Raw genomic sequence first — 14,294 nt, 5'->3', positions numbered from 1 at the left:
GGGCCAATCGGGCCGGCCCGGCACGGGCCCATCTCGGCACGGCTCGAAATCGGCACGGCCCGATTGGCCCATTTACTGTTACGGGCCGTGCCGTGCCGGCCCGCGTGCCGAGCCGTCGGCCCACGGCACGGCCCAACTGTCACCGTGCCGTGCCGGGCCGGCCCACGGCACGATCGGCACGATGGGCCCGGCCGACACGATGGGCCCGTTCGGCACGATGGGCCCGTTCGGCACGGTGGAGGCACGATAGGCCTGTTTGGCACGACGGGCCCGATCGGCACGGTGGAGGCACGACGGGCCAGGTCGGCACGGGAAGGCACGACAGGCCCGGCCGGCACGGGAAGGCACGACGGGCCCGGCCGGCACGGTGGAGGCACGTTGGGCCCGTCAGCACTCAAAAAAATAGAAAAAAATCAAAAATAATAGCTAAAAAAATCCAAAAAATAATAAAAAATATGGAAAATAAATACATAACATCTTTATTGATTGGTTGCCTCGTTAAAAACCTTTCTACTAGAAGGAAAAAAAGAGTACAACCAATGATTATGCTCCGAAAATTACATGGTTTCATTAGAAACCCCAGAATTTTGCTTGCAATTTTTCATATGCTTCCTCAAGTGTCCCGTTCCATGTGAAGATCTGGCACCTATTTCTATACTGCATATATTACACTTAGCAAATCTTACATGTTCCCTGTTAATTTCTTTGAAGACCTTTTCAAAATGTTGCCACACTTGGGACCATGCACCTGAGTTCTCGGCGCCTTGATCCATGAATTGAAATATGGAATTAGTTTCTTGATGTGAAGTGAATACTGGATACTTGGCTAGCAAATAGGAAAAGAGAGATGGGTGGGCAGGGTGGAGTTTGAGATGGAGTAGATGGTATTTATAGGGATGAGAGGAGAGGTAGGTGGGGGTGGGGCCGCGGGGGGTATTTTAAAAAAATAAACAAAAAACATGAATAAAAAAACTTAGAAATAATAGGGGCACATGATTAATTCTAAAAATGAGCTTTATTGATAGGTTGCCTCATTAAAAACCTTTCTAGCAAAGGAAAAAAGAGTATAACATAGCTCAGAAAATTTAAAATTACACGTTCTCATCAGCATCTAGATACAAATTTTGGAATGATTCTTCAAGCTCAGTATTTTCTGCAGTGTGTTGCATTCGTGCTTCAGCTTGTTCCCAATCCTTTACTATGGTGAGTATTTCAACCATCTCACTTGACAGATTTGTTCTTCTCTCTTCGATTATCCTTCCTGTAAGACTGAAGGCAGCCTCAGAAGAAACTGTAGATACAGGAACCGTTAACAAATCTCGCGCTAACAGTGAAAGGACTGGATAATTCGTCTTGTGCTCATGCCACCATTGCAGTATGTTGAAGTTTTCTTGTTCGTGGCTGATAACGTCACTGTCGATGAAGGTAGTTAGCTCCCCTCCGGATGTTGGAATTCCGGTGCCCGTAGACGATCGTGACGAAGAGTCTGAACTTCTTGATGAAGAACCTGCACCAAATATTTTCCCCCACGTTGTCGTCTTCTTACTTGTTGTGGGTGCTAGTGGAGGTCGTTGCAGGCGAATCATAAACTCACAGTTGAATCATAAAAAAATTCAAGAAACTCCAGTATCCTTTCAGCAACATACCAATGTGCTTCCGTGAGTAAAGTTTGATCCCCATGCTGATGGTAATGTGTATGAATAAACACACCAAATGTGCTCTTATATGGTATAATATTTTTAAGCATCAAGAAAGTAGAGTTCCATCTCACCGGCATGTCCAGAGCAAACTTACGTGGACGCACACCCATTGCAACACAATACTGTTTATATGCTGCAATTCGTTGGTTAAAAGAGTTCACAAAAGATATTGCAGTACGAAAATCTTCTAAGTATCGCGATAACCTCTTCAAACCGGATTTTACTATAAGATTGATAATATGACAAGCACAACGTTGATGTAACAAGAAAGATTCAGCATAAGTACTAAACAACGGAGTAAGAATATCCATTGCTCTAGAATTTGCACCGGCATTATCTAAAGTGATAGAAAATATTTTATTCGTGAGGCCAAAGTCTGCAACTACTTGAGATATTTTTTCAGCAATATTTTCACCGGTATGCGCGTTGTCAATCAAGCGAAAACCTATTATTCTCTTTTCTAATTCCCAATCATTATTAACAAAATGAGCAACCACACTAAGATAATCCTCTCTAGCCCTACTTGCCTATATGTCCGAGGTCAAAGCAACTGAAAATGTACATGTTTGCAACATTTCTTTAAGTTTGCTACGACACGTATTGTAGTATTTTACCATATCCCTACTAGTTGTCTGTCTAGAAACATGCGTGAACCTAGGATTATGAGCTTGCTTAATGTAATCTTCAAATGCAGCAGACTCACCGATATTGAGTGGTAGATCCGCTCTTGCAATGAAGCGACATAGCTCTTTTCGAGCATTGGCAGAGTCGTACTCCCAATGATGAACAGAGCCGTCGGGGTTGTACTGCAACACCGTCTGCTTCATGGCTGCTCCACTCTTTCGCTTGTAACTTATGGCGTGCCTCTTCAAGTGCCCCGTTCCACCCGAGGGCTTTGCAGATAATTTATTTTTACAAATATAACACTTAGCATACCTGACACTTACCTCATCTTCCTCTTTGTAGATCCTTTCAAAGTCTTGCCAAACTTCGGAAGTACCGGCTCTTGATCTTTTAGACCCGCTGCTTGCTAATGTGTGCGCACTTGTAGAGCCTGACGATGGCACTCCTGCTGCATCACCTGGATCTGGATGTGAACCAACCGGAGGTTCACCGTCGGGTCCATCATCACCTGCAGCACTAGTATCAAAGGGGCCGTAGTCCCCTGTGAGTCCTTGGAGAAAAAAATCATGATCTATGGATGTATCATGATCACCGGCATCCATGATCAATGTCGAATGACACTACAAAAATTGCAAATATTCAGAGTTAGAAATAATCAAATAATAAAATAAGACTCAACAACGATGCAAAAAAATCACCAAGATTTCTTCAACTTCAAGATAGCAAATCAGCAGGATGACGATTTTGGAATTGCTCAGATTTTTTTGCAACAATTCAAACTAATTTTGCCAAATTATCGCTAATTCTCACGAACTTTGAGACAAGAATGAGAGGAGGAAACAAGAGAGAAAATGGTGTTGCTGGTGTGGAATGGAAGGGCAAGGTGCTCCTCTATTTATAGGTGAAAAATGGTGATTTTTGCAATTTTTTTTGAATTTTTTGGAGTTCAAACGGTCACAAAACGGCTATAAAATTCAAAAATATCGGGTTAACGGGTTAAACGGGCCGTTCCCGGCCCGTTTAACCCGTTAACCCGCGTGCCCCCGCAGGCCCATCGTGCCCCACGTGCCGGCCGGGCCGTGCCCCCCGCGGTGGGCCGTGCCGTGCCGTGATGGGCCGCCGCGTGTCGTGCCGGCCCGGCCCGGCCGTGCCTCCTGGGCCAGCCGTGCCTGAGCCGGGCCGTGCCGGGCCCGTGCCGCCCGTGGGCCGGGCCGTGCCCGTGTCGGCCCGACTCGGCCGGGCCGTGCCGTGCCGGCCCGCCGTGCCGGCCCGGTCCATCTCGGCTCGGGCCGGCCCAGTAAGCACGGCCCATTTGGCCATCTTTACAGGCAGGGTCCTTACTTTAGTAAAATTCGACGGTCACGAACTTTGGTAAATTTGGCCATATTTTGCAGGAATAATACTTTGGTAAAATTCGATGCTCGCAAACTTTAGTAAAATTTTGGCTATCTTCTGCAGCAATAATATTTTGGTAAAATTCGAGGGTCGCAAACTTTGGTTCAATTTTGGTCATGTTTAGCATCAATAATAATAGGGATGTCATTCCAGACCATGCATGCCTTCCGAGTCGCAATCGCCAAACAAAAGCGATAGCTACCTGCCTAATGGGAACATGAGGATGGCGCGTTAGAATTGTTTTACACTTTTACCCGATGTCGCTTCAAAATACTGCCGTCGCACTCTTGCACTCAATTACCCACTTACATGTCGAAACTCCGAAGAATTGCGTAGAGGGACTTTTGAACAACTCCAAAAAGCTGGGCTCAATAAATCCCAAAATCCATTTCGTCGCCCAGCAGCTACGACCGTTTTTTTAATTAATCGATGCTGCAGTTGACAGCAACCCTTCATTTTGCTACCACTACTTTCTCGAGAAACTGAATGAAAGTTTGAAACTCTTGGCACTACTACTTTTCGATGTTCGAAGCTATCTCAAATTTAAAACTGTTGTATTTATCCCTTGTGTTAGCAAAGACCGTGCCAGCTGCAGCACTGAAGACTGTAGTGGTAGGTGACAGTATTCTTAGCGCGTCTGCTCAAGATATTAGCGTGTGGAGTATAATTTTCAAAGCTTCTAGTACCAGTACTTCTGGTATTGTCCGATTCATTGGTTGAGAAAGTCTGACAGAGATACGCTGCAAATATGTGTAGGTGCAGATTGATCGTGCTAGCTGAGATTGAGAATCCACGGCAAAACTGATTGATCGGTGCAGGGATTTTCTGCACAGTGGCAGCAGCATGGAGCAGTGACAGGGAAAAGGCAAAGAATTCCAAAGCTCACAGGATAAGGGCACATTTGGATTGCGCCCAGCGCCACCACGCCAAATCGCTGGCTCGACAAAGAATTGGCAACGATTTCGTCACCGCTGTCTCGCTCGTGCGTGGGCGTTAAAATGAATGCGCGACTCAATACTAGTCTGGGGGAGCTAATATTTTAGCGCTCAACCAAACAATCGTCCATGCTGATGTTCAACACCCATGGTTTAGTGGGTAGCTACAATCATTGATCTAAATAAATCCTAAAATAAGAATACCTCCTAAAATAAAACAGAGCCCATGCATATGTGGTAACCAAAATCTTCGCACTGGACGCAAAAACCCAACGAAAACCAAACAAAACATTGCCAAATACAAACTTCTATTTGAGAAATGTCTCCAAAAGGAAAAGGAAATGAGAAGGGAAGAGTGGTCCAGCCGGCAGTGGCAGAGGCGTAATACCGCGGGGAGGAGGGGGACCATCTCGTACGCGGCGCGTATATGCAGAGGAAATTCCGCGACGCGGTAAAGCCACTCGCTTTCTTCCCCATCACGTCTGCTCCCCCTCCGCCTCCCCTCGCCCCTAAAATCCCCAATCCAATCCGACCAAGCCTTAATCCAATTACACTCCCACTCAGCATCCCCCCGCTTCCTTCGCCGCTAAGTATATCCCTGCCGCCACGAACGCGAATCCCACCTGGGATCTCTAGGATTTCGTCTTGAGGAGAGGAGATGACGGTGATGGAGCTCAAGGCGCTACCACTGGGGTTCCGCTTCCACCCCACCGACGAGGAGCTGATCCGGCACTACCTCAAGGGCAAGATCACCGGCCAGATCAACTCCGAGGCCGAGGTTGTCCCCGAGATTGACGTCTGCAAGTGCGAGCCGTGGGACCTCCCAGGTACTGCTGCTTTCGTCGCCTTTGATCGTCCTCTTGCGGCCCGGTTCTTCTTTTGATTTCTTCCCCTTGTTTTTCTTTGCGTTAGGTGTTTGGTGGGTTCGGTTCTTGGCGATGAGCTCTGATGCTCTTGACTTCTGGGATTTTTTTAGTATTTTGGGGTTTCCTTTGCAGTTTTTTTTGTCGTGATTGAGTTCTGGTTGCTGTCTAAATGTTGTCGTCTGTCCCATTTCTTGGACTCGCCCTGGCTGGAAACGTGCCATTTTGATCAATCTGGTATCATTCCTGCGATTCTTTCTTATCCGTGTTTCGGTCGCTAGCCACTACATGAACCTTCTTGGTGCGGGATTCTGACGCTTTATATGCAAACAAAGCGGGTGTTTTTCGAGCTGTTTCCTTCGTTTTGCATCTTGCTGTGTGGGGATTTGATGCGATTTACTAGTTTCTTCGGAAACAATTCTCTCGGTGTGCTAATTTGATGCGATTCCCTCGAACTCTGCTAAATCCTTTATTTAATACTGTGCCCCTTTTCCAAGATGCGATTTTGTTTGGCGCAGTCGAAATCCTTGACGACAGCGCTAATTTTGTTAATTCGCGTGTCAAACTCCCAGAAAGATGATTCCATTTCCTGATGCGGTCTTGGTGACGTGTGTATGCAGATAAATCTTTGATCCGTTCGGATGATCCGGAATGGTTCTTCTTCGCGCCCAAGGATCGCAAGTACCCGAACGGAAGCAGGTCGAACAGGGCAACGGAGGCCGGCTACTGGAAGGCGACTGGGAAGGACAGACAGATCAAGTCCAAGGGTGACAAGCGGAAGCAGCATATCATCGGAATGAAGAAGACCCTCGTGTTCCACCGCGGACGTGCCCCAAAGGGAGAGCGTACAGGGTGGATCATGCACGAGTACCGCACCACCGAGCCGGAGTTTGAGTCCGGTGAGCAGGTATGAAGTTATCTGTTTCCTTCATCTTCTCGGTGCAGTGTACTTCTGTCAAGTTTTTTAGTGGAAATGCTGGTACGTATGTGTGCTTCATAGTTTGGTTTTGTGTATTTGAGAAATATAACAGAGTCTTGTAGTTTGATTCCAGCTGTAAAATAAACTGAACTCTTAAGCTATTAGAGCTACAACTTTCTTTGCAGTTAGTAATAAGCACGTAGAAAATGAGCGTTTTGCTTCTCATGTCCAATAGTTATTTCTTTACCTGATGCTTATGTATCTGGTGCGTTCAGGGTGGTTATGTCCTTTATCGCCTGTTCCGGAAGCAAGAGGAGAAAAGTGAGCGTCCCAGCCCAGAGGAAATGGATAGAAGTGGCTATTCTCCTACTCCTTCTCGTTCGACACCTGACATGGAGGCAAATGATGAAGCAAATATACCCTTAAATAAGGAATCTCCAAAGTCTGCTCTGCATGAAAGCCCAATTGGCTTGCCAAATTCTGCTGAAACTCATGCTGTACCGATGGAAAGGTGGCTGGCAGACATAACTGATAACTTGGCAGTGAATGCAGCAAGTGTTTCCCAGGTGCCTCTCCACGGACATCTTAATGGATTAGCTAAGGTGATCATAACTGAGTAAAGAGCCTGTTAAACCTCTATTAGCATAGCATTCAGCATTTTACCGCACTTTTACCAACCTGTTACCTTCCTATATACCAAAGTTCGTCTAACGATTTGTGTCATCTATATAATTCCAAGCAGGTTGATCCTTCACTTGGTGCTTTGGCTCAGTTAGTTGATTCACAGAAAAACGGTGGTCCTAGCAATTTTGCGTCCAATAGTGCCCTCATTCTAACAAATGAAGAAAATGCCCTCTTCACTGATTTCCAGCAAGGAACTGTTGGTTTTGATGGCAATATGAATCTGGATGATTTCTTGAATCAAACACTTGCTGATCTTGATGAGCATTCATCGACAACATCAAAAGTTCAGTATGATTCAGACACTGGAATTATGCCTACTGAGTTTGAGAACCATGGGATTATGCAGGTAATGGATTTCTGTTCTTTCTTGTCATCTGATGTGTAGGCCATAGTTAATGTCTACATCCTTATCTCTGTTCTTCCTTGTCATCTGATGTTTAGGTCATAGTTAATGTCTACATCCTTATCTTTGTTCTCTTTGCAGGGTGAGTTTTTAGATGATCAAAGCTGGTTGGCAGGTTTAAGTTTCATTCCGGATGAGCCAAACCCACAACTGAGTGGGTTATATGAAAATACACCATTGCTTCCTTATGACACCACTGAGCAGGATGTACTTTCTGTGGACTCTGGAGCGGAGTCCTTGCAAGATTTTTTCAATACCATGGAAGATTCAAGGGCCATCCAAGGAACTGGGGTTACCGTTATGCCTCGGCAGTTACAGTCCACTGTGCAGTCAAACTATCTGTTTTCTCATCAGGGCAATGCGCCAAGGAGGCTCAGGCTACAGGAAACTTGGCCTGCCAATGTTGAGAGTGGAGGGAGTGTAACTAACAATGAGTGTGAAGATGAAACATCATGTATTGTAACCTCCGAGTATTTGAATGGAACCGTGGATGAGTCAACTGCAGAGAAGGATCTTCTTTCTGATGGAGATGAGGCTGAGTCAACAGGGATTGTTATTAGAAGCCGACGCCATGTTCCAAATCCAATCTCAGATAATCCATTCAATCAACAGGGAACTGCCATGAAAAGGGTGCGGCTTCAGTTATGTCCTAGTATTGATGATTCATCAAGCTGCATCATAGACGAAACAGAAAGTCAACACAAAGCAGAGAAAGCTGAGGTGAGTTTTTTTTGTTACTCTGAAATTAAATATACATTTTTTTTTGTAGCAATGGATTCTTAAACCTAGGATATTCCCTAAATTTTTATCATTAACTGTATGCCATTTGTTGTGCATTCTTATGAACTCTTACCTGTTTGTTAACAAATGATGGCATGCCAATTTCCTTTTGATGTTTTGCCAGATTGAAGAGGATGCGCACACAAACTTTGCTGAAAGTGTTGATCTATCCAGCAATTGCCATGATGATGAGCAGAAGAACAAGCCTGAACATGGTAATGAGGCTTCGGAACTATTGTATGTTGTGTAGCTGTGATTGCTGAAATTCTTGCTTTTGCTAAGTCTACACGATATGTTGTTGCATTGCAGATGCTGAAATGACCGTTCCAGAAGCTAAATCTTTTCCAAGGCTGCGGAAGAATTCTGAAAAAACCGACAAGGATATCAAGCAGGAGGATGGTCTCGATTCACACGTGAGAGCACCAAGGCAGAAGGGAGGCTTCCAATCGTACATCACCTTGCTGGTTCTTTCGGGGGCTCTGCTGTTGCTCCTCTGTGTTGGGGTGTATGGAACATAAGGTTCCCGACATTGGCCTGGTGTATATGATGTGTCTTACGGCATGCGTTTACCTGGCTGTAAGGCATCCTGGTGTTTGTTCCCCTACGGCGTGCTGAGGCAGCAGAAAAAAGATGTAGCAAATGAGAGGGGAGGAAGCAGTGAGAACTGCTATCGCAGAGGCCTTAGTACGTCCTAGTTTTTCTTTTGCTGTTGTTGCAGATGTTGGTAACTAATGTCGTAGCTGTTGTGTAGTTTGTAAATCATGCCTTCGGCCGTCGTTTTTGTTTCCTTTCTGATGTATTTACTATGTAGCAAGACCCTGTTAGACGGGTGCACTTCAAAAAGCCTGAACCTACTAATATATCTACTAATGTCGCTTCTTGTTCTTGTAAATAGATTTTGCAATTTTTACTTCCTGGTAGTAGCATGATCTTGTTCGTGTGTTGCCATATGCCATTCTGATGAGAGGGTCCAATGACTTTGTTTTCGTGGTAAAGAAATGCTAGTATCTATCTGGGTACAGAAATCTGAATGCATAGGATTTATTTGCTGCTTTCTGCACGTGTGGTGAGGATCTGAAGAGATTGCAGCGGAAGTTTTCCTCTCTGCACCTGAAGTTTCCTGTAACATGTTTGGTACTTTATGAACGTTAAAGAGCTATGTTTTGTGGTCCGGTTAATTCTGATTCTGCAGTTTGCTAAAAGAAAAAAAAGTAGAACGAAAAGTAAATCGTGGTCAAAAAATCGGAATGACACAAGGATTAGAGCTCAAAGGTGAATAAATGAAGATGCATTGTGAGGGAACAAGGCAGTTTTTTTTTTTTTGCTTGGAACAAGGCTGATGATCCTGGGATAGAGGGTTCATGTCTTTCCTTGTCAAATTTTTTATTTCTATTACTAAAGTAATATATTGAATTTTAACTTGAAAGCTTCGTACACATGCAAGGGTCTGTTTGGAAAGAGTTTTTGGACTCCGTTTGGAATAGAGTTTTAGGTTCCGAATCCCTAGGATTTAAGTACAGATTTAAACTAAAGCCTAAAAAAATTCCTAGAGTTTATATTTCTTACTAATCTTGATTTAGTGTCTAAATTGAAACAGGTACAATATTTCCACTCAATCTGTGATTTGGATGCCGTTACCTAAACGTTGTGGTTGACGTGCTCATGTGCCTTTTGATGTGGTGTCGGTTGCTTCGCTTTGTTGCTGTCAAGTCTTGTTACCAGCTTTGGTTGGTTCGGCTATCCTGCTCGATATTTTCCGCACCAGGCAAGGCGAAATTGGGACGGTTCCTTCCGTTGGAAACCGATCTCTCCTCAAAGGAGAGACTGGGACCCGTCCTATTCGGTTTACGGGTGGAATTTTGCTAAAACGGTTTTTTAGTATGAGACTTTATGAGAACTATGTATACGCACCAATTGTTCATTACAATAAAGAAAGAAGCTTCTATCAGATTTTGTGTCTCTTGTTCTGACATTCTAATTTAGGATTGAGCTGTGTTGGAGAGTCCGAGAATGAATAGTGTCATGACATTAGCTGTACTAAACCGTTAGATCTGAAACGAACGTAACAGATTATCTGCTACAGTACCTTTATAAACAGTAGAATAAATATAGTAAATAATAACAGAATACTGTTCATCAGACTCATAATACTGTATATTTCGATAACTTAACTTCACCAAAAGAGGATATGCGTCCCCTTTCACAACACCTTCTATCGGAAGGAGCCCACGGCCCTTGGAGCTAACCGCCACACAGGCGGCTACAAACAAAGCTGGATTTTCTATCCTCCGATTGTAGGGAGGGCCAGTTCGTCAGAACAATGGTGCTTTTTATTTTGCTGGGACGGAGGCTAAGAATGGCCTTTCAAATGCAAGTGCAAAGTAGAGTATTGTAAAACATAGAAAAACTGCATTAACGATTATTTGGATGAAACATAAGAAAAATACAAGAATTGTAAACGAGACCCACAGGAATTTTTTCATGAGCTTGAACCTTATACTGGAAATCGTGCAAAATTTCTATGCAATACATTCTATAAGAATTTCATAGAAATTTTAGAAGCCCATTCCTTTGTTCCAAATGGCTCAATAAAAACTTTTTTACAGGATTAGATGTCTTCAAAATCCCTCCATTTTTCCTTTGTTATAAAAGGGGCCTAAAATATGTAGTTTGTGAGATATATGTGCCGTTGAATTATTGATTCCCTGATATAACATCTTTAAATTCATGGTAGAAATCCTGCGAAATTTCTATGCAAGGCATTCTATAGGAATTTCATAGAATTTCTAGAGGTCTAGTCTTTTGTTCCAAAGGGCTCAATAAGAAACTTTCCTATATGATTCGATGTCTATAAATTCTTCTATTTGTTTCTCTTGTTAGAAAAGGGGTCTAAAATATGTAGTTTTGTGAAATATGTGTCGCTGAATCTATGATTCCCTGATACGACACCTTTAAACTCATGCTAGAAATCCTGCAAAATTTCTATGCAAGACATTATATAGGAATTTCATAGAAATTCTAGAGGTTAATTTCTTTGTTCCAAAGGGCTTAGTAAGAGCTTTCCTATAAGATTTGATGTCCATAAATTCATCCATTTTTCTCCTTTGTTAGAAAAGGGACCTTAAAATATATAGTTTTGTGATATATGTGTCGCTAAATCTGTGATTCCCTAATACAACACCTTTAAATATGTAGTCTTGAGATAATTTTATCAAAGTATATGAAATTTTGCGACATTTACTGAATAGAAAGATCTTGAAAAATTAAAGGCCATGCTTGATGTGATTGGATGTATAGTAGTTGTACTGTGATTTTATAGGAATTGTAGTGCCTACGAAATTTCTATATTGTTGGACGGAATATCTTTATGCCTCGCACAAAGTACCATTAACATTTTTAGTAAGAAAAGGACCACACCACAACCATTTTAAATTGATTTTTTACTTTACAATTGAACAAAAGAAGGAATAACGACGACTCCAGCCTTGAAATTTTTGATCCTAATACAAATGCTTGGAGCAATATTGTTATATACAACCCGGCATGACCCAGTCGGCAGATCACTGGTAACACCAGTAGGCCGCTGAACCATGGGTTTCTACCGAACTTCTTTGCTTCAATGCGTTTTTTAAGGTTTGTTGAGGGTTTTATACAAAAGTGATTTATATGGAGCAAATTTCAGAGAACACTATGTTTAGAGCCATGTGTAACATAAAACACCATATTTGTTTTTTTTCTTTCACATAACATTATATATGAACACATGTAACACAAAACACCAGATTTAATATCCACATCGATATATGGCCAAATGAGGGCGAGCTTTCAGTGGCGAGAGCCTGGGCAATCAACAGGCTTGTTCAGCTATGCACGGTCGGATGCCAAAGGAGCTGCTATGGCTCATGGATGCAAATTTTGTAGGACCATATCATACAAAAGACTCTCTCCCCTGTGATGATAAGTGTTCACTCCCTCTCTCTTCTCTTCAGTCCAATCATTGGATTACGAGATAGGTGATATGGATGAGATAACACAAGAATCTTTCTGGACAAGGTATTATAGAATTTGCTTATGTGGCTCATGGCCTCGCTTGACTGAGAAGATCGATAATGGTTGTGCGAGAGGAAGACAGGGCGTGCCCTGGGAAGGGGAGAGAGCGTGTATTTCACTGACCGGTGGGTCTAGCTGATTTTGCAGCCATTCATTTGCATGTGTGTAGTTGTGGAGGTTAAATACAGTGTTTTTATGTTAGGTGTGTCCATGTAACCGGTGCTATGTGAAAGTGAAAATAAAATCTGGTGTTCTGTGTTGCATATGGCTCTAAACCTGGTGTTTTATGAAATTGGCTCTTTAATATGTATGTTAAATGAATGTGATATACTCTAGAGGTAGTCATAAAGATGATTGTATCACACGTTTATGTTAATGTACTTCTGAATAATGTGTTATTTCAAGAATGATTATCGTTTACTTTGATTGGTAATTATGTGACTTATTCATTGAACTCTTTCTTTATATCATGATGTTATTCTTAGTCGATCCCTGGTCGCATATTATTGTGATGATACATAAGATCAACATATGTATTGATTGATGATCACGTTTTATGGATCATAGGTATAGAGATACTAGGTCAATAATGTGGAGATTTATGTTAGAAAACATAATATTGGATAGACCCACCTTGAGATACTGCTAGGATTATTATTATGATGTGCCATCAGTTGTTATCTCAAATAGTGTATCTGCAGGACCCTTAGACCTGAGATCGTCATTGATTCCCAGCATGTGTAGTGACATACTTTGGAGCTGTCAAATGCTATTTCGTAACTGGACAGTCATAAAGGTAGTTTTCGGATTTATCATGCAACATATCGTGGTGTGAGCAATCAAGATGGAATTTGCCTCTCCTTGATAACGGGAGAGATATCTCTAAGCCTCTCGAGTTAGTTGGATTGAGAAAGTGTATGACCATGCTAATATGATTAAAGAGTTAATCATGATGAATCCACTACTTGATCGAGTAAATGGTCGAGCTATCACAAGAGTGACACGTATCTCGCCTTGAGCTTAACTGGCATCGTGAGGCAAATGGATCGATACATGTGTAGATCAAGATTCAGCCAATATGATCTTTTGTGTATACTCTGGAGTCAACATATCCTGCTAGTGACTGCTATTGATTTCGGTTCAGAAAGGGTTTCCGAGTCGTAGCCATTTGTACATAAACTTAACAGGTTACACACTTAATGGGTTGGAACAAAACATGCGAATTTGATTTATATATGGATTTTGATTGGATTGTGATCCATGAGGAGTTAGAGTTCTAAATGACTTTCAACGTGGGAGCCCATTGACGAGCTCTATATAAGGAGAGGTGTGGGTAAGGTGTGCTAAGGTCGAGCCACTTCGAAATCCTAGCCGCAACCTTCTACAAGATCTTCCAAAACCCTAGTCACACGTGCGGTGCTAGCACATCGGCGCTTAGTGTTTCTGCCCAGTACGTGTGGGTACCGTAGAGGCGCTGCTACTATTGTGATGTTGATCTTCTCGGTGAGTTGATCGTGACGTATTCAGGATTGGTCGCTGGCCGTGACGAACTGGTCGACGTACCTGCTTGTCTGATCGCGGAGCACAACGCGGCCATTCGGATTTGGTCGGACAGCACGACATGACCACTTAGAACTGGTCGAGGATGCGACAGACCTGATCGAGAGCTGGTTGAGGAACTGATCAAGAAGCACGACCATCTGCTTAGAGTTGGTCGAGGAGTGTGTGACCACATGTGCATGGCTAGTCGTGGATCTTATCGAGAAGCTGCTCGAGGAGTTTGACGCGCACGATATTAAATTAGTCTACTCTAATCCTTCTTTCGCTACACTGCGTGTCGAGCGGTAACGATCTATAATCTCCTACTAGCATAATTTTCTGAGTAAATACGGTAGGAATTTTTTTATTTTAGACTACCATAGCCTACCCATTACCCAACAT

The 14,294-nt window shown here is 43.0% G+C and overlaps 2 protein-coding genes across 2 annotated transcripts; one reads left to right on the top strand and one right to left on the bottom strand.

Moving 5' to 3' along the window:
* Positions 1–1,053: 1,053 nt before the first annotated feature.
* Positions 1,054–3,086, bottom strand: LOC133894947 (uncharacterized). The gene is made up of 3 exons (XM_062335147.1): positions 3,023–3,086; positions 2,404–2,944; positions 1,054–1,507 (listed from the first exon to the last, which is right to left on the bottom strand). Exons 2-3 carry the CDS (start codon positions 2,924–2,926, stop codon positions 1,092–1,094), a joined length of 939 nt encoding a protein of 312 aa, XP_062191131.1. The 5' UTR covers positions 2,927–2,944; positions 3,023–3,086; the 3' UTR covers positions 1,054–1,091.
* Positions 3,087–5,110: 2,024 nt separating this feature from the next.
* Positions 5,111–9,195, top strand: LOC133896164 (protein NTM1-like 9). Its single transcript, XM_062336710.1, has 7 exons — positions 5,111–5,481; positions 6,138–6,424; positions 6,712–7,038; positions 7,179–7,466; positions 7,605–8,243; positions 8,428–8,518; positions 8,613–9,195. Exons 1-7 carry the CDS (start codon positions 5,313–5,315, stop codon positions 8,819–8,821), a joined length of 2,010 nt encoding a protein of 669 aa, XP_062192694.1. The 5' UTR covers positions 5,111–5,312; the 3' UTR covers positions 8,822–9,195.
* The last annotated feature ends 5,099 nt before the right edge of the window (positions 9,196–14,294 follow it).

This window comes from Phragmites australis, chromosome 16 (assembly GCF_958298935.1).
Source record: "Phragmites australis chromosome 16, lpPhrAust1.1, whole genome shotgun sequence".
In the NCBI taxonomy this organism is placed as follows: domain Eukaryota; kingdom Viridiplantae; phylum Streptophyta; class Magnoliopsida; order Poales; family Poaceae; genus Phragmites; species Phragmites australis.
Note: the sequence above shows the minus strand (reverse complement) of the source record. Positions and strands in the feature narration are given on the sequence as shown.

Excerpts from the sequence above, each read along its gene's own strand:
- LOC133896164 (XM_062336710.1), top strand. The coding sequence starts at position 5,313 with ATGACGGTGATGGAGCTCAAGGCGCTACCACTGGGGTTCCGCTTCCAC. Across the intron at positions 7,039-7,178 it reads ATCTTAATGGATTAGCTAAG|GTTGATCCTTCACTTGGTGC; the intron begins GTGATCATAACT and ends AATTCCAAGCAG. Across the intron at positions 8,244-8,427 it reads ACAAAGCAGAGAAAGCTGAG|ATTGAAGAGGATGCGCACAC; the intron begins GTGAGTTTTTTT and ends ATGTTTTGCCAG.
- LOC133894947 (XM_062335147.1), bottom strand. The coding sequence starts at position 2,926 with ATGGATGCCGGTGATCATGATACATCCATAGATCATGATTTTTTTCTC. Across the intron at positions 1,508-2,403 it reads GGATCTACCACTCAATATCG|GTTCTTCATCAAGAAGTTCA; the intron begins GTGAGTCTGCTG and ends TATTTGGTGCAG.